Genomic DNA, 18308 nt, shown 5'->3' with positions numbered 1-18308 from the left:
CAATGAATTCCTCAGGTTGATGCATTATAAAAAAAGACCCCTGTTGTGCGAACCTCTGCTGTGAGCGTTAATGCAAGATTAATTTCTACTTTCTGCAAGACCTCAGCTTGCCTGCATCCCCACAGTCCTTCAGTAGGCTACCAGTTTGAGGAGGGCTTGAAGAAAGTTTCATTTATAACTCTACGTTCAGCAAGCTGCAGGCTTCCCTTTCTGCATTTAATTTGTTAGAAATCACAATTTTTGCTTTTTTTTTTTTTCCCCTCATTTGGGCATTCTTGTTCTTTCTGATAGTGTTTCTTTCCTTCTAATAGTCTCCTTTGCTGTTTAGTTCTACAGGCTATTTTCATGGTCCAGGCAACAATGTGAACAAAGGATTTCTAATGCTCAGGCAATTGTTCTGATCATTCAACCATAGGTTATTCTCTTTTGGGACAATCTGATAGGTAATTTGGAGCAGAAGCAGATGTGTCTGGGGAGGATGTAGGTGTACGTGGTGGGAGTGATAACCCTGTTTTCTGTAACACATACTGCTCTGAATAATCCTTCATGTTACCTAGAGGAACTCATGGGATTTCAGTGAAGATATCCACCTAATTTAAATCTTGCTTTTCATGACTTGGTTACTGCCATCTATGTAGTGCCAGTTAAATAGAGAGCTTGTTGAGTGTTTGGTCGTTAAAGACCCAAATTAATGCCTGGAATGTGTAAATGTCCTCTTTTTCCCATCTTAGTGGAGCTCCTGGTTGAATCGAACTCCTTTCCTCACCTCAGTAACACCCTGAGAGGTCTTTGAAAAGTATGATTTAGTGACAAGAAAGGAAATTAAAAACTGCCACCTTCAATATGCACAAAGGATGAAAAGCAAGACTTGGGAGCAAGAAAGCTCTCCTCTTTTGGAAAGATGAGCTGAATCTATGATGCAAACATTTTATAAAAAGGGAATTGTCTGGCAAGGGCAGCCACAATTAATATGAATATCATGCCAGTTGACTATTTCCTCATTATGTTTCACTGTATATTAAGACTGTATTTGTAAGATGTGCTCTGAACTTCACATTAAAGAATAGCCCTGCTGCTGAAAGAGCCATAATTCCTTTACTAACAGCCCTTGTTGCTGTGCTTCAGTAATGTAATTGTTTTCATTGTGTCCCAGCCATATGATTATTCCTGTTGTGTAGGAAATTTAAGTCCAAGGAATGTCAGATCAAATATAAAAGCCTAGTGCTTACCCATACTTTTTATTCAATTAAGTAGCCATTACAGAGCTCATGCTATTTCACATGACATAATGCAGAACGCAAATGTAGTCCTTTATTACAGACATATGTTCATTTAAACAAAATGGCACCAACACAATCCAAACCCATTACAATTTTTAAATTATTACACTGAGGTGATTATTAGATGGTGAGCAGTCTGTGAAAGGTAAGTGGAGAATCTGTAGCCTCCAGAAACTACACTTAGAGCACAGCAGCAGTGTTGTTAGAGATTTATTTGTGAAATTCATAAATGCAGAGCAACAGCGATGCTAAAATATGCTCCTGGAGTGGCAGCACTCAGTTGCAGCTTGGAGAATGCTGACTTCACAGGTGTTGTGCAGTGAGTCAGGCATATGGCCAGGGTCTGACAGACAGAGGTGCCTAAGGCAGGGTCTGGGCAGCACTTAGGGTCTTATCCCTGAACAAAGATTTTAAAAGTCCTGTCCATTCCTGCCCCATTTTGCTGTGTGTATTAAATACCTCACATGCTCTCTCTGCATATTCCTTCTGCACTGCTCACAGGATCCATCAGGCTTCCTCTGCCCAGTATTTCTGAGGGGACCCCCTACCCAGCACGGTACCAGAGTTCCTAACACTGACCATCACATTTTGACTTCTCACTAAATTGTTGCCCAGCACCGTAAGTGCCTTAACCTGTGTAAATCTGAGGGCCTTCCCTCCGCAATCTTGCAGTCTGGCTTTCACTCACAGCTCTGCACCTTGTCAGTATCGCTGCTATGGGGGGGTTCTCATAGGAAGCGATCGCCACCAGCATGAGATATTTCCTTTCCCTCTATGCCCACCCCTTACTGGTAGCTTCCAATTTATATGAGAGGCCTGACAATCTGTCCTGGTGATCAGAATATGCCTGTGGGAGGTGGGAGAGGAGGAAATGAATGCCTCTAGACAGCTGGGAATTATACCTAAACCTCTCACACTTGAAGCAATCTCAACTTCAGGCTGTTCAGTTAAGGGTAGGCAGGCTGCCACTGCTCAGCCAGTATGCCTGCCTCCACCAGCCTAGAGGTGAGGCTCATGCTGCTATCTTGAAGAACTGCTATAACCTCCAGTCCTTTAGAAAACATGTCTGTCTCTGATTTCCCCAGGGATGAAGATGCCTATTGGAACCCCTAAGCCTGCTGATGAAGCCGAGGATGGGATTTTTGACGTATCTGTGCAGTGCATGCCCAAGTTGCTCCATCTAAATAGCTCCCTTTTCTGAGTACCAGCTACTTTTAAAATCTTTTCTGAACCTTCCCTGTGCACTATATAGGCAGCTAATTCCTGATCACGTCTGAAGCCAGGCAAGATCCTTACATAGGTTCAGTCTGGAATTGGTCTGTTGCTCTTTTGCAGCAGGGAGAAAATTGAAATTGTTGTGGCTGTTTTCTATTAATCAGAAACTGGGCTAACATAGTGATAGAGTAAGGGGCTCATACAAAATCACTTTAAATTACAAATAGCATAGATAGAGACAGGGAGTCTTATGATTTACTCATCAAATACTGAAAATAATATGAAAAGACAGAGATAGCATAGAAATAATTACTGAGTATGTAGAGGGTAAACAGCTGCATCAAAAACAGTTTAGAGGAGCAGTTTGTATTTTTACTAATAGTGTTAAAAAAAAAAAAAAAAAAAAAAAAGCCTTCCAAAGCTTTCTGGAATTGGATTTTGCTTTTTGTATTTTGCTTATTTTTTTTCTCCATAAGTCAATGCGCATCCAAGCTGGGCAATTTGAACATCATCATCCAAAGAGGGAGGAAAATGACAATTTCCTCACTTAAGCCACGTTATTGACATAATTGCAAGACAAAAATAAAAGCTTATGGCTTCCCACACCTCTTCGTGCCAGCTTCTGTCTGCAACTTTTTACTTTAAGCTCATTACAGGAAAGTAATTTTAGTGTCACATTTGGCTGGCAGCAGGAATTCTCTAAATGAGGTAAGCACAGCTGAGGCACGTGCTCTCGTCCCTCAGCAAAAGCCTTGTAACATACGGTGCTGTTATGTCTCCAAGCTTTAAGTGAAGAGGAAAATAGGCATCTGGGCCGGGTTCATCTGTAACACTGTGCTTGCTGGATTAATGTGAAAAGACAGATGAAGGGAGACACTTTAATTACTTCACCCTAACTTTTTATTACAACATCAAGTAAAATGGTGAGTTACAGAGTATAATGGGTGTGAAACACCTGGGATGAAGTCACACACAAGCTCATGGTTTGTTATCTGCCAATGGGGTTTTAAATATTGATCATTTCTGTACATGCATCTTTGTGTTATTTCTGATTTTCTTGATAAATCATTTCAGGATTACTTTGATTTAAGCTGTGAGGTAGCTACTAGGACTGGGACCCCGCTTTTTTCTTCTGGAATTTCCTGAACTGGGACTGTATCGCCACGGCCGCCCGCTCTGTCTCTGGTGCGTCCATGTCTATGTCAAATTCTTCTTGAACCTTCTTCTGTCCATCTGCCCAAGGAAAGCAAAACAAAACATCAATATATTTTTCAAATAGAGATAATCACTGGACAGCACATGTGAAAAACCCTGTCCCTCTCTCCTTCACAAACATAGACATGATGACGGGGAGTATATTCAGAAAAACGCTAGGATCAGTTTCGGCAAACATAGCTTATCAAATCCTCCTCTCTCCCCCAAATAGCAGCGTCTCTGACTGCCTGTTTATAGTTAGGCACTGAGGAGTGACATCCAAGCAGTGCTCTGCTCAGCAGTTACCGAGCATCACCCTGACATCTGAGGAAGTCCTTCTCTGCCGGGCTAATTAACAGTGGGGGGCTGAGGGACCCTTCTGTGCCTCTAGCAGGCAGAAGTTACTCACTTCCCCATCTTTACTTCAGAACAAAAGCACATTAAAATATTCTACATTACCAATAAAGACCCTATTCCTATTCCATCTCCGGTGTTAGAGGAAGAGAGATTACTTCCTAAGGCTAATTTCCATCCTTTTCACTTGTTTCCTGCCTCATCCCTTTCAGCACGTAACGCTCTTCCCCTCTAAATCATTTATGTTCAATCTCTCTTTCTGCCACTGTGCTGCTTCCCTTCACTTCTCTCCAGGCTCTGTTATTGCCTTTTAGCCTTGATCCTTGGCTCCTTGCCTTCTTTTATTCCCAGTCCTCAGCGTCTTGTTCGATTGCATTCAATCTCCAAATGGACAGCCCAGCTGACTTTGCTGAATTTTGTTTCATCCACCTATGTGTTAAAAGTGCAGCTGTGGGAAAACTCCTGCCCTCATTGCAGAGATAACCCTAATCTACCTGGACTAGCAAGGCAAGAACACATATTCACTCCACCAACCTCATAGTACCACTGCGTTTCTCTCTTCTCTATGAAGTTGTTTGTTGTGTTCACTTATATAATTGTTGTATGCCAGACCTGCAGTGAACGTCATGCTAAGAGTCTGCAGACAGCTCCACTTTAAACAGGTGTGGCAATTCACTTATTTTAAACCATTTTCCTTTTTTATTCTTGACATTAATACCTCAGGGATGCCCACCCCCAAGCACTGTTAATGTAAATCAAGAGAAACACTTTCAAGTGTATAATTAAAATGAAACTTATTCCCTACTCTTTTTTTCTCCCTCTCACTAGAAAACAGGTAACATTTTCCACTAGTAACACTGCATGATGTTAGCATGCGTCTTGCAGTATTCCTTGCTCTTCCTTCTGTAACCAAATAAATGCAGCTATGTTAATGTAAAAGATATGTTTGCTCAGTATTTTGTTTTATCTAAAAGAACATTTAAGAAGAAAGGTGAAAACAGAACAAGAAAGAGAAAGTCTGGAGAGGAAGAATAGCTTGAGAGCTTATCGTAACTTTGATTACAAGGTATAAAGGAAAGTGTAGTTATCAAAACTAAGACTTTATGGAAGATAAGGAATCACACTAATATTAAAACAAACTTCCATAGCAATTAAATCCAGGAATCTCTATGGTTTGTGTAAGTGTTCACGCAACACAACCACCTTAAGTACAGAAATAAAATTATCACCTTATTCAGAAATGAATTCCTTGTGCTTGCAAGCTGTTGACACAACCAAGGAGGAAAAAGAACTCTCATATTAAAGGCATGATATAAACTGAAACTTAAAGTGGCTTCTTAAAGAAACAGAAACGTCTGTACCAGTGCCTAAACTGATATCGATAACACAGCAACATGCTTTGTGAAAATTTTCCTATTGCTAGATACCATCTCCTCCACATTGCTGTGTATGCAACTACAGAAACCAAGATTATTTTTTAAATTACATTTTAAAAGGAAGCAGTATTTTCACAATGACATAGTAACATTTAGTTGGTATTTTGGGGGGTTATTTTGATTTGGTATTTGTGGGTTGAAGGGAACTAAGATAAGTAATCACAACATTTTATATGGAAAGAAATCAAAAAAAGTACTTTAAAATCCTGCTGTGAAAAACTAAGAATCTGCAGTCAGAACATGCAAATATAGACTTTTCATTTGAAATTTTTGAGTAAAAAATATCAATAGCATGATCAGCTCTAACAGTAGCCACATCGTGATATCAGCAATAAGATAATAAAAACTGTTTTATTTTTCCATATGTCAAAATCTCTCTGCCATTAATAGGGGCCTACTAACTTAGTTTTATTCTGAAGAGTATCGCTTACAGAGAAATACTCTTGATACATTTTATCAAAAAAATATATACTAGCAATGAAAAAATCATTTAATCAGCTTTGAAATTGATGAGACTTATCTCTTTGCTTCATGATTTTCATTTCTGCTGTAACATTTTGATCTTTAGGTTAATCCCTAGCTCACTAGACACAGTAGTCAGTCTCAACAGTGGAAAACAAAAGCGGAGTTTATGCATCAATTTAAGTTTTTCAGTATATAAATTCCTGTCACTTAGAAATGTCAATAGGGAAAGCTGGATGGATGGATGAGTAGACACAACGGGTTTCGTACCACTTGAAATCTGGCTTGTACAACTCATGTCCTATAACAGGCTAGTCTTGGCAGTATGTTGCAGTAGTGACTCAGCAATCTTACCTTAAGATCTTAGAGACTCAAAAAAGGGCATTTATTATTATTTTTCTCTAGAATTTAATCTTTTAATTTCTCTATAATTTAATTTTTAATGAGATAATCTTTGCCTGATCAGAATCATCATTATTGCATTAAAATTAACTGTGCTACAATAATTCGTCATACCTGAAGATCTATTTTACTGCCTTTTATTTCTGGGCTCATTCTTGTTGAAATCAAAACCCCAAATCCTTACAAATTCTTTCTGTATCTCTGTTCTTCCAATTAATAAATAGGAATGTTAGGACCCTTTGTTTTCAACCATGATTTAGACTTATAGATTAAAAAATAAACACTATTCGAGACAATTATATGGCTAATTAAGATTTTCATTGCTTGCTTACAGATGGTATGAAAAGAATATAAATATATATATATAAAATTATCACACATGTGCATAATGTACATTATAATACAACATGTATATCATCTAGACATAATGGATATGACATACCTGTTTTCTTTCTCCCTATGTCCATCCTTATCTTTCTATAGGCATATATGTGTATATCCACATTTGAATATATAGAGAATGTAAGTGAATTTATAGAGAAATACACAGACATATTTGTTTAAAGAGTTTTAAGTCCCGTGTTAAAATGAAAATAGCTAGATGGGGTATTCCATAAATGGTGGGAGTGGATTGTCTTGCAGTTCTCCCCGAAACAGTTTCTATTGATGACTGTCAAAACACAGACACTTTAACAGATGGATTGTCAATCTGGGAAGAGAATGAAGCGGTGTACCTTCTTTGACTTTGTCTATGCTACGGGAAAAAGATTTTAGCTTTTAGCTTGAGTTGCTTTACTAAAAGTAGCCTAATGATTCAAAATATATCACTCCCCACTAACTCCACTGCTTCTGCTTTACTGGATGGTCAGAGATAAAAGCAGGAGTTAAGAATTGACCCACTTAATTACAACAAAAACCCTGCCTGTACATGGGACTTGAACAGATTAGAGATGACCTCACTTCACCAGTAGGAGTGACAAAGCCTTTTTGTACCCTTTTTACTATACATGCACTTATGCCACACTAGCTTTACCCATCAGTAGCGCTCATAAATTTCAAACATGCAGGCTGCTAAGTTTGAATGTTCAAATCATGGAATTTATGCAGAGAATTGAATGCAAGCCCATACAAATGTCCCTCTTTCATACACCATCTCTCATTCTTAGCTTTTCTTTCATAAGGGATCATTAGCTTGGAAGTGATCTGCAAACCCAGACAATTTTCACCCTCAGCAGGCCAGAGTATAGGCAAGCTCTTGCACAGAGTTTACAGTTGGACTTATTTTTTGTTGTTGTTGTTGTTGTTTTTCATTTGTACCAGTTTGGGCCAACAATTGTTTGATAACAAGCCACCTTTATCTAAGCTACCTTTACAAAGCCATAAAGGTAGATCTGAATTCCCTCCCCTCCCTGTCACACATACACACTTTTGTTGATAACCACACTTTCTAGACTAATTTAGGTGTAGATTTTTCCATTTAGGTGGAAAACATAAAATTAGGAAAACGATAATTTTCTACTTAGATGCAAATTCCACTTGGATATCAAAGGATCTCTGGTCTTCTTTCACAGGCCCACATGAGGAAAGTAGGATGAACAAGACTGTATTCAGTAGCCTTCAATTCACAAGGTAGTCATGATTTTGAGGGGTTCAGAAATTAAAAAGGGTTGATAAGCACTAGCCTGCACCTTCCACTTACTAAGGGGACTTGGTTTCATTAGCATAATTAAAAAAAGAAAATCCTAACCTTTCTCACCACACTTAGGTATTTCAAGGCTTTCCATGGAAGATTTCTTCAGACTTGGTCCAAATTCCCTCTTCTAGATAGTGACTTCCACTTTTCTTATGAACGGGCCATGACAAACTGGTAGAGACTAGTTTGTAAGAAACAGGGAGTCCTTTATACAATGTGTCCCATATGGGTTCTGATCACCACCAACAGTGGAGGTGAAAAGAACAGTCTCAGCCCTTGTCACAGGGTGGCCATAAGAAAAGTCTATCATCTGCTGAGTTTTTCAAAATCATATATTTATTGTAGGATAACTCTGGCCATGTGCCATGTCAGGCAAATCTGAGCTCCGGTGGAATGAACTCCAAGGAGTGCAACATGAACTTCTTGATGAGCCCCACCATCGTAATGAGTACCCGCGCACCAGCATACTACTTTGTAGGACTACAGACTGAGACAACTTGCACAGTCCAAATTTTACTTCTGTATATGCAATAGTCGTCCCAGCAGGAGAGCCTGAAACTGCATCTAATTAGCTGTTTTCCAAATCTAATACCCTGAAAGCTCATTTCACAGCGTTGCAATTGAAAAAGATCTATTTTAACTCCATTTCTAGATGAAACATTAGAAAGCTCTCTCTGTAATCTGCCACAGTGCCTCATAATCCATTGCAAACATTGGATGGATAATGAAACTGCCTATAACAAGGAAAACGATCAAATCTTACATGTTCAAATCTACCCAGCAAACTCTGGAGAAATGTGGTGCAAGTGTAATTATTCACAAGTATGCCTTCAGCTATTTCTTTCACTTACTTTTTTACTATAAAGAAAAACGAACTATGACAACACTGGAAAAAGAAAACACGGCTTATTCCTTACGGGCCAAAAGCCTGAAGAAGTCTTTTGTGACCTTTGAATAAAGGGGTAAGAGATTAATGTTTCCTAGAAGTGTTCATTGATGGATGAAAGCTGGTTGGCTGGATTTGGGGGAAAAGAGGACTCACTTTTTATACTCAGAATTTCTCCACCCTCCAGATGAAATAAAGATTGTTTGTCACTGCCTGGAAAAATATTCAGCATGAAAAATTGCATGGGCTGGAGTCTCTAAGTGGCATTTCACATCTTAAGTGCTATCCTCCGCCCCTGCTCACCCGGCCCACATCCAATAGGAATTACGGGACTATGCTGGAGGTGGAATATACTCATAAAAACACTTCATTTTTCAGGGGGTAAACTGCAGCATTTGGAAAAAGACTAAATGAAATGTGGGACAGAATCACAATGCCCCTTAACATGCTGGAAGCAGTATTTTGCCTTAGGCAGGATCATTACCTCCCACTGTTCAAAAGATTGTTCAAGCTGTGACAGTCTTTATGCCACCCTGATCCCAAGCTATTACACCAGGCTGCCCAATGAGGCAGAGCAGTCCCTAATTAAAGAGGACCAAAATGGGCAGGAATCTCACGGATATTGACATTCATGTGGAGCATTATTTTTATGTGATGGGAAGAGTCATTTTTTTTTCCAACAGGACTGCACAAAGCCACCAGCCAGCTACAGAAAACACGGGTGCTTAGGTGTATGGACAGCCACGTTTTAGGCCGTGTAACTGCCAGTTTGAAAGCCAAGAGCTGATGTGATCATTCTCTCCCCTCCGTATTCAATTGAGAGGTGAGGAAGAGAAAGACAGGGTCTTGTCTTCTCTTAGAGGGACAAAAAGGAGGGAGAGCTAGGGGACTCAACCTAGTCTTTTCCTTCTCTGCAAGATGAGGAGAAATAACACCAAAACTGACCTTATGGCTGATTAAAGGAGACAGCCTACTTCTCAACAACAAAACCTCTCCAGTCAGTTGCCAGGGCCAAATTACACAGCAGTTGGCTCTGAGCCTTTGCTTTGGTCACCCGGCTGCTCCCAGGCAGGCTCCCACTTCACAGAGCATCTGAACAGATGGGAACACTGGGGGAGTGGATGTTGCCCGAGCCCAGGAGAAGAAAGGAAGGTAGTACTGGCATGCGGAAGAGAGCCTTAATCTGCTGTTGCCTCCTTTTATTGATTTATATCTTAACCTCTCCTTTTGTTGAATAAAATGTCAAATCGAGGCCTCTCTGAGATCATCAGCTCAGCCGCTACAGCTTGTTGCTCTCTGTGATAACAGGAACAAACATCTCTCAGATCCTTCAGCATCGTACCGGTCCTACGTCCTCGCTAGCCTAGTGTAAACAGCTTGCAACTGTTGAGGCAGGCTGCTGTGCGGGCTTTGCCTCAGCAACCCTCCAATGATGGGATGATTCAAAGGGGTTTGCTTATGCAAAGAGCCTGTTACAGCACAGTGGGCTGATGGAAGTTTATTAGCACAGTACCTATGCATGTTGAGGGACAGACCTCCATGATATTGCTGGTATTATTCAATTCCTGTCACCTAGAACTACCTTACTGAACCAAGATCAGGATGTTATTGGTCTTTCAGTCAGCTCAGCCTGCCTCCTGAGCTAATACCTAGGTACAAACCACTTGGTGATTACAAATTTCACATGCATGCTGCTGATGTCATGACACAAAGCTACGAAATTTTGGTCTAACTTTCCTAGACTGATGGAGCAGTTTAAAGTCAATGTTTCTTGTGATTAATTGCTTTACCAACATGCTAGCAATAATGCCAACACAGTACCAGGCCTCTGTGCAACTGCTTCCACATGAGCTCTGTGGCCCCATCGCCTCCTCAGCCACAAGAAGCACAATCCCTTCAGTCCTCTGAGCAGTGACCATGACACTACGCAACTCTGCCTTCTTCCCCTTCCTATCCGTGTCTGCACAACCATGTATCACCGACTGCCTCAAATAGATAATCCAACTCAAATGTTCAGCTACAACATTTCTTAAGGACATAAATTAGCTTACGAATAACATCTTAATTTTCCTTCTTACTCATTAAAAATGCCTCAGGGTGAGGTATGCATTTTGTGACACGGAAGGCATCACTACATTCATTCCTGTTTCTTCACTTCGTAATGAACTCAGATATTCAAGGGCCACCTTCCAAAGTCAAAGGCTTTCTGTTCTGTATCAGTAAACAGGCACTCAACAGTGGGGGAGGTTATGAGTTTATACAAAGGTGTTCATTTTTCACGGTCAGTTATTTGAAGATGGCAGGTACTGGAGAAGTGCAGTGTCCACACAGCAATCATCTCTGCAACCAAAGAGCAAACCTTGGAGCTCAGCAGGCTCCTGGGACTTCAAAAGCACACTATGAAGAAAAATAAAGGTTATCATTAGTGATCAAATTAAATGTAACAGCTATTTTTATCTGAACCACACCGACCAGCCCCTTAATGTCACTTAAAGCAAGCTAGAGAAGAATTAACATCCTTCTATTACACCGTAAATTACAATTTGGTATCAAGAAGATGACTTCATTAGAAAATCATAATCCTTTCTTCTTCAAATTGACCTTTACTTTTGTAATACATTGTTGTTATCTCAAGTTTGAAAAATTAGTTTTGCTGTATAAAATAGTGGTTGTTCTTCTATAAATTTAGAATGTTATTTCAGCATGAGGCTTCTGAAGTGTCTGATTAATCCTTCTTTCCTAGCTCTAATAATGTGGCAGAGCAGAAATATTATTTCTGACATAAGATAAATGAAGTAGAGCAAAATTACGCATATTGGGGTAAAATATAATGAAACAGAAAGGAACAGTAATAAAATTCAATTTACAAAAATTGTATTTTCAAGTAATTCATAGCAAACTACAGATAAATTGATTTTGCTCAACAGTTAATATGGAAGCAAATACTGTTTTTCTTTAAATGTTAATATTACTTAAACAATCATTCCTCATCTCCAAAATAATTTACGTAGCATTTACAGACTTTGAAAATGGCTTACAACTGCATAACTGATGCATAAATAGGTATGTAAGTGTTAATGGGGATCTAGAAGGTATTCTGGCTATGAAAATATAAGCCGTAATTCACATTCTTACGGGGAAATGAAACTTTGTGGAAGTTTGGCTAGGAACAGTGCAAATTAAAATGTCCATTTTAGCTGCATAATCTCATTAGCTCTCTCTTAATAGCTAAATCTGCATCTGAGGAGTGCTAGACTGACTGCCAAATCCAATGGGAATCTCTGGGAGCTAAAATGAAGTGGTGCTGGGGACCAAGTGATGGCACAGCCATGACCCTGTCTCGCTGCAGAATGATGCCCCACCAGCAGGGATGCCCCGAGTCCCATCCTTAAGGAAAAAGTGCCACGATCCTCCTCACAAATTCATCCCAAATTTACGGGAGTTTCTGCTTGAATGTGACTCCCAGTGTCCCGTCCCAGTCAGGTTTTAAAAGTGAATCGTTATGATGTGGTTTTAATGTCCTGTGCAATTTCCAATTCTCCCATCCTCAGTCAACACTGTGTCTTTAAACAGCTTTGCTGTGGAAAGAGCTGCATTTCAGCAGCGTGTGAAGCAAACCGCCCTCTTGCCTCGCTAGTCAACCGCTTGATTAATATATGATCAGCAACTTCCCTATTATGGTAGCATTCAGGCACTCCAAGTCCTAGATAGGAGCCCTAATGTGGTAGGCGCTTACAACTGCAGAATGATAAATTCCTCCCCCCTCATCTACCCCTCAGCACTGTGACCTTCTCCAAAGCATCCTCAGCTGCAAATGTTTAAAACAAAGGCTGGAGAACCTCCTCAAGGCTGCCACCCAGGCCGTGGCTACCCCAGCACACTACCCAGGGCCACAGGTCTAGCCCTGTTGATACGAGCCGTGCTGCGCCACTTGGCATCAGTGAAAAGGCTCTAGCCCATTTTATTTTCTAATAGAGATGTTGCCTCCAGCACTTCGAAAGGCTTTGTAGCTCTAGACCACTTGGGAACCGATTCAAAATGAGTTGGCACATGCTATTAATTGCATGAAGACCGACGGTAACTGAGAGCCCTTGCAAGGAAAATGCAAAAGAGGGGTGTTCATCCTCAAACGTGACACTGCCTCCCTTGCATTGCATAACGGCAGCACTTTCCAGGAATGTTTTTTCTTTTTTTTTAATCCTTCTCTCTTTGCAGTTTAGCTAGGGAATAAGCTCACAGAAATGGCAGTGTTCACAATATGCCACACAGAAGTAGCAAAAAGGGGGCTCAAATTCATGCACTGACAAAGTAAGACAAGCTGGGGAAGATGGCATAGGTTACAGAAGAAAACCTGTCAATCAGAAGAAGGAGGGGAGTCAATCAAAAGAACCATGCTATGGAGTCAGAAGGTGTTTCTCTTCACGCACAAAATGAAGGAAAAGGAAGAGAGTGATTTTGCCCTGCTCATCTTCCAAGTGTAAAATGAGGGCAATTTCCAGGCATCATTGTATACCAGCAGAGCTCTGTTAGCAACTAATGAGACCTCTATTTTAAGTTTTCACAGTAACTTTTACAAAAACTGTTACATGAGAGCTTGGAAAGTCACAGTGAGAAGAGATTCTCCTCTTGTAAAATTCATTGTCGTATTTTAATTATGAAGTATTTAACTGCTTACTCAGCAATGGGCAGTGTAAGGTGTAGGAACTCTGAGCTTTGCCATTCAACATTATACACTTAAGTAAAGGAGTCATTTCGGTACCTTTGTATCTTCTGTGTCTTATCACATGGTATCTAGAAATGCCTTATAAATAAGATTAGCTGTAAGAAGCATTTACTTTACTGCAGAGATTAAATGCAAAAGAAATGAATTATGTCCAAACATCGTGACTTTAATTTGCACAAATACAGGCACTATTCTGTGTTGGTAATAGGATAATTACTTTGACACAGCCTCACCATGAAAAAGCCACTGCTTTAATACAAGTATGTACAGTGTTTTTTAACGTCTTGCATTACATGGCAGCTTGGGGGTGCCTGGGCCATTCTCAAAGTCTTGCAGGTACAAGTGGATATCGTAAAGTTAAAAATGCCCTGGGAAGTATTTGGTGTTCTTTAGAGACAACTAAATTGTCGTGGAGTACCTGATCCAGCTCACAGAGTTGAACAGTCTTGCTCTAAGAGATTCTTTTAGGAGTGTATTTAGCAAAAGAGTTTGCCATCCCTCCATAAAACCAAACACATGCTATCAGTAGAGCCCCAGAGATGTGATGGATATAAACTCTAGTCTAGAGCAACTCTAAGGTCACAGTCTGAGTAAAGACCAGCATACTCTGATAGACGTGAATTTATCAAGAGACTCAGGCTTGTGCTGACTTCCGTCACACACCAGTAGACCTTACACACTCCTGCAGCAGGTGGCTTTGTAACTTCTCTTCCAGCATCCACAAGCACAACCAGTACGGTGCTGGACTGATGCAGTTCGGCCAGAAGTAGTCTTTTGCTGAATGTGCCATGTAAAGAAACTCTCTCACTAAAGGTACAGAATTTAAATTCCTCTGGCTCCTGAAAGCTGCTACCCAGATTTAGTTTTCCACCATAAAGCAAAGCAATTCTGTAGCAGGAGAGTTCTAGGAAATTTCCACTGTTTTCTTTTGCTTGGGCTGTTATCTGAACAGAATCATTACTTTGAGTTTACTATGTCTCCACTGAACACAGAAAGCTGCATTATATGTTTATTTCCCCTGCAGGCTGGTTTGCTTGACTTTCTAAAGAAGAGAGAGGCACCTCAGGAGAATATATGATAGCACTGAAATAGACATAAGGGGGAGAAAAATGGAGATCTTATGGCAATATGGCTCTGAAAGAGGATGAGAAGGAATTATATGCTGGAGGGTGTTGTCAACGTACTGCAGGCTGTCTTGACCAGCAGCCATTTGGAAAGCCTTGTTACACATCATGCAGAAACTCATTAGGCCAAACATTTACAAAATGGATTCTAGATTAAAAGCTCTCTCCAATTCCTGAGCAGAATGTGCCTAACCTAACTTGTAGTTGTTTACATCAGAGCTCATCAGCAGCTTGCTTTAGAAAGAAACCTACTGCCCACTGGAGAAAACAGGCACTCAGAGGGTGCAATTCATCTGACCTACTTTAGGCATCCATTTTAGGATAGCATCGATCTCACCCTCAAATCCTCTTCCTATGTTATCTAGTTCTCTATCGGCTGTAAAGGGAGCTCATGGTGATGAGCTCCAATGTAGATATTGATACTTAATCAAACGGATCACATTCCCTGACTTTGAGAGGTACATCAACTGTCAAAATTCATATGGACAAACTTACCTGCTATTTCACACGAAATTCCTTCTCATCAAATAAATTATTTAGACCTTAATGAACAGTACTATGCTGAAACTGTAGCAGCTAAGAAACCTTATTTGCTTCAGGAAGGAAGACAAAATAAAGAGAAGTACTGCAAGCCTTCTCATACTGCTCCATCTGTGTGCTTCCATCCCACTGACAGTGAGCAGAGAACAGCTCACCTTCAACAGAGGGTCAAAATAAGCATTTGTTCCCTCCGCTGAGATTGCCAGTGAAGCTGCCAGTCATGCAACTGATCTGGATCCTCTCATGATCCCTCAGGAGCTGACTGAACAGTCTGCATACATTCCTCTTTTTACAGATAAATAGTTGAACAGAGAAAAAAAACTGTATCAGCACCTCTTGCCATCATTTCCATTAATTTCAAGAAGAGTGGATTTTTATTTTTTTTTGCATGCATGTGTTTCTGTGTGCTAGGGAGAGACTATTTCATGCACAGAAGCCTTTTTTTTTAAGTGTACATCATTAAGACTCCTTATATTTCCCTAATAAGGGATTACAGTTAACACCATGACAAGCAATATTGAATACTTCATACGAACAAGCAGACAAATGACAGTTGCTGTGAGAACTATAATTGAATTTGCAAGTTTCTGCAAACACCAAATCTCTGCTCTGCTATTTAGCTAATGAGCCAAGTGATGGCTGCTGCCATTCTCCCGAAGAGTGGAGATGATCACAAGGAACTTTGTTACACCTAGCACGTGTCAAAGGCAGCCATCGCTTGATTGCAGGGATGAGACCACATAAAGGAGAAGAAATAAAATGGGCGAGTCAGATGTGCTGAGGAAGACAAGTACCTTCTTAAAGGTATTGCTAGCAGCGCTTCTCATTGCTGATCTGAGCCAAGGCAGGCCCTCACTGACATGAAGTTATCTGCACTGAGAACACACAAAACCGTAGGGACCACCTCCCTGTGCAGTTCCCCAACACAAATCCTCTCTCCTTTCCTCCTCAGTCCCATGCAGCATCTGTGGGTGAGAAGGAGGCACGGCTTCTGCACTGAAATCCTAGCTGACGAGCACTCAATTGAGAATTTGGATTTTACAGGGGAAGGATACGTTTATGCTCTTTAAATGTCAAATAACACAAATTAATCCTTCATCACTCCTTAATGGAAGAAATAGACAAATATCATACATCATTGTTGTTTTTTACATTCTTTTGTTTTTATTTTTGTTTGTTTCCTACTGTAGAAACTGATGCTAAGGCTAATAACATGACTGTTATCTCTGAGACAGAACATAGCTCTGTTCTTCCAGATTTCTTTTCATAGACTAATAGAAAAGGCCTTACTGGCACATAGGACAATACTGTTAGGCATAAGGGAGTAAAAAACGGCAATGAATAGATTCTCTGAAAGAGTGGGGAACAAATCAAGAAGGGCAAACTGTCCTTCTCAGCAGCTTGCTCATTACTTATAGACAGTTCCTGTACGGCAAGGCTGAAGCCTGGAATTCTAACAAGTCAATACCAAAGCTCTGTGGGAGTTCTCATTCCTGACTTTAGTGACTGTATTTATTGAGTGAGGACTGATGGTATAGGGTAATGTAATTTTCCAAGCTTTTTCAAAGTAGCAGAGATTAATGAGCAAGGTCGGGCACCAAAGGCACAAGACAATACTTCAAACCCTGCTTCTACTTTTTTTTTTTCCTCTGACCATCCCATAAAAAAAAAAGTAAAATTCCAAACCTTCGAGGTCCCAGGCTCCGACTCAGCAACATCCTTTTTTGAGCTTGATGCTATTTCAGACAAAGGGTAGAGGTTTTTTTTCTCCCATTAGAACATAGCTATATGTTCTGACAAGTATCTAACTAATGTGTAGATCATTAAGGCTAGGTTGCAGTGGGCTTATTGTAATCATACCAACTTTTTTTTTTATGTTGGTAGAAGCAAGCATGATTTTCCAATAAAGTCCCTGTGAAAGGAGAAGGTAAGCCCGTATTTGTACCATTTTATATATATCAGTAGACTGTGGAGCAGGGAGGGTAAAATGTTCTCATTTTCCTGACAGATGGTCCACTTAACAAACCAACGCAGTACACCGAGGACACAAGGAAAGGTTGTACGTGCCTAAAGCACAGTGCATTCCTGAGCTGCCAATAAAGCAGTGGCTATGAAGTACTACACTGGCCCACAATCAAAGCTATTTCCCTGCCCTCAGAGCTGCAGCTAAAGACTTCTGTCACCTGGAGTATTCCCTGCCTCCTTCTCCAGGAGGGACTGTCCTCCCTTTTCTCCTTCCCATCCTCATCCAGCAGCACCTCCTTTTGCCTGGCAGTCCCAGCTAAAAGGGTTAAAGCACGACCACCCTACCAGAGTACCCTTAGCGTAGCCCCATTCGTCTTTACAGAGTATGTATACATGGCCTCAAAGTGGAGGAATAGGAGACTGAGACCTCTGCCTTGTGCTGAAAGGAACTGCAGCCGCAGCAAGACAGGGAAAGGGCATTAAGCTGTGCACAGATTTCAGCAGGTGGCCACTGCACATGTTCATTCATTCGAGGGGGGGACTTTGATTTTCATTTGTTTTTTAATAAAAATATTTACATATTGGAGGGAGGCATGATCGCATATCTCAAGCATAATTAAAACAAACAAACACAAAAAACAAACAACATCAACAGCAAAAAACCAACATCCAGGCAATGAACTGGGAAGTGCCAGCACAATAAACCTCAGCAAGGTTCAAAAAGAAATTCTTTGCTATAAATTTATACTAAATGTTTTATATCCTTGTGGATTCATGTTCTCCCTGCAACTCAGAAGGTGATGGAGGGGTTTGCTTTTTAATACAAAATGTTTTAAATTAAAAAGAAAACACACAAAAAAAAGTTTACTAAAGTGAGATTGGACAACAAGAAGGCTTCCCATTCTGTCTACCTTTCTTTTCACCTCACTAAGTTTTCACCTGATGCCTTTTAACAACTGCTATTTAAAAACAATTTTATCAGGAAGGGTGGGCATTGATTTAACCAAGTGCTGCAATTGCAATTAGACAGTTAT

The 18308-nt window shown here is 40.3% G+C and overlaps 1 protein-coding gene across 1 annotated transcript in view; it reads right to left on the bottom strand.

Moving 5' to 3' along the window:
* Positions 1–1219: 1219 nt before the first annotated feature.
* PCP4 (Purkinje cell protein 4) overlaps positions 1220–18308 on the bottom strand; it is a gene marked incomplete at its 5' end in the record, with an annotated part of 62976 nt that continues 45887 nt past the window's right edge. Inside the window, one exon of the mRNA XM_080575920.1 lies at positions 1220–3728. Within this exon, the coding sequence (XP_080432046.1) occupies positions 3601–3728 (128 nt within the window). The 3' untranslated portion in view covers positions 1220–3600. The remainder of the gene's footprint in view (positions 3729–18308) is intronic.

This window comes from Anser brachyrhynchus, assembly GCF_964034855.1.
Source record: "Anser brachyrhynchus genome assembly, chromosome: 1".
Taxonomy (NCBI): Eukaryota; Metazoa; Chordata; class Aves; order Anseriformes; family Anatidae; genus Anser; species Anser brachyrhynchus.
Note: the sequence above shows the minus strand (reverse complement) of the source record. Positions and strands in the feature narration are given on the sequence as shown.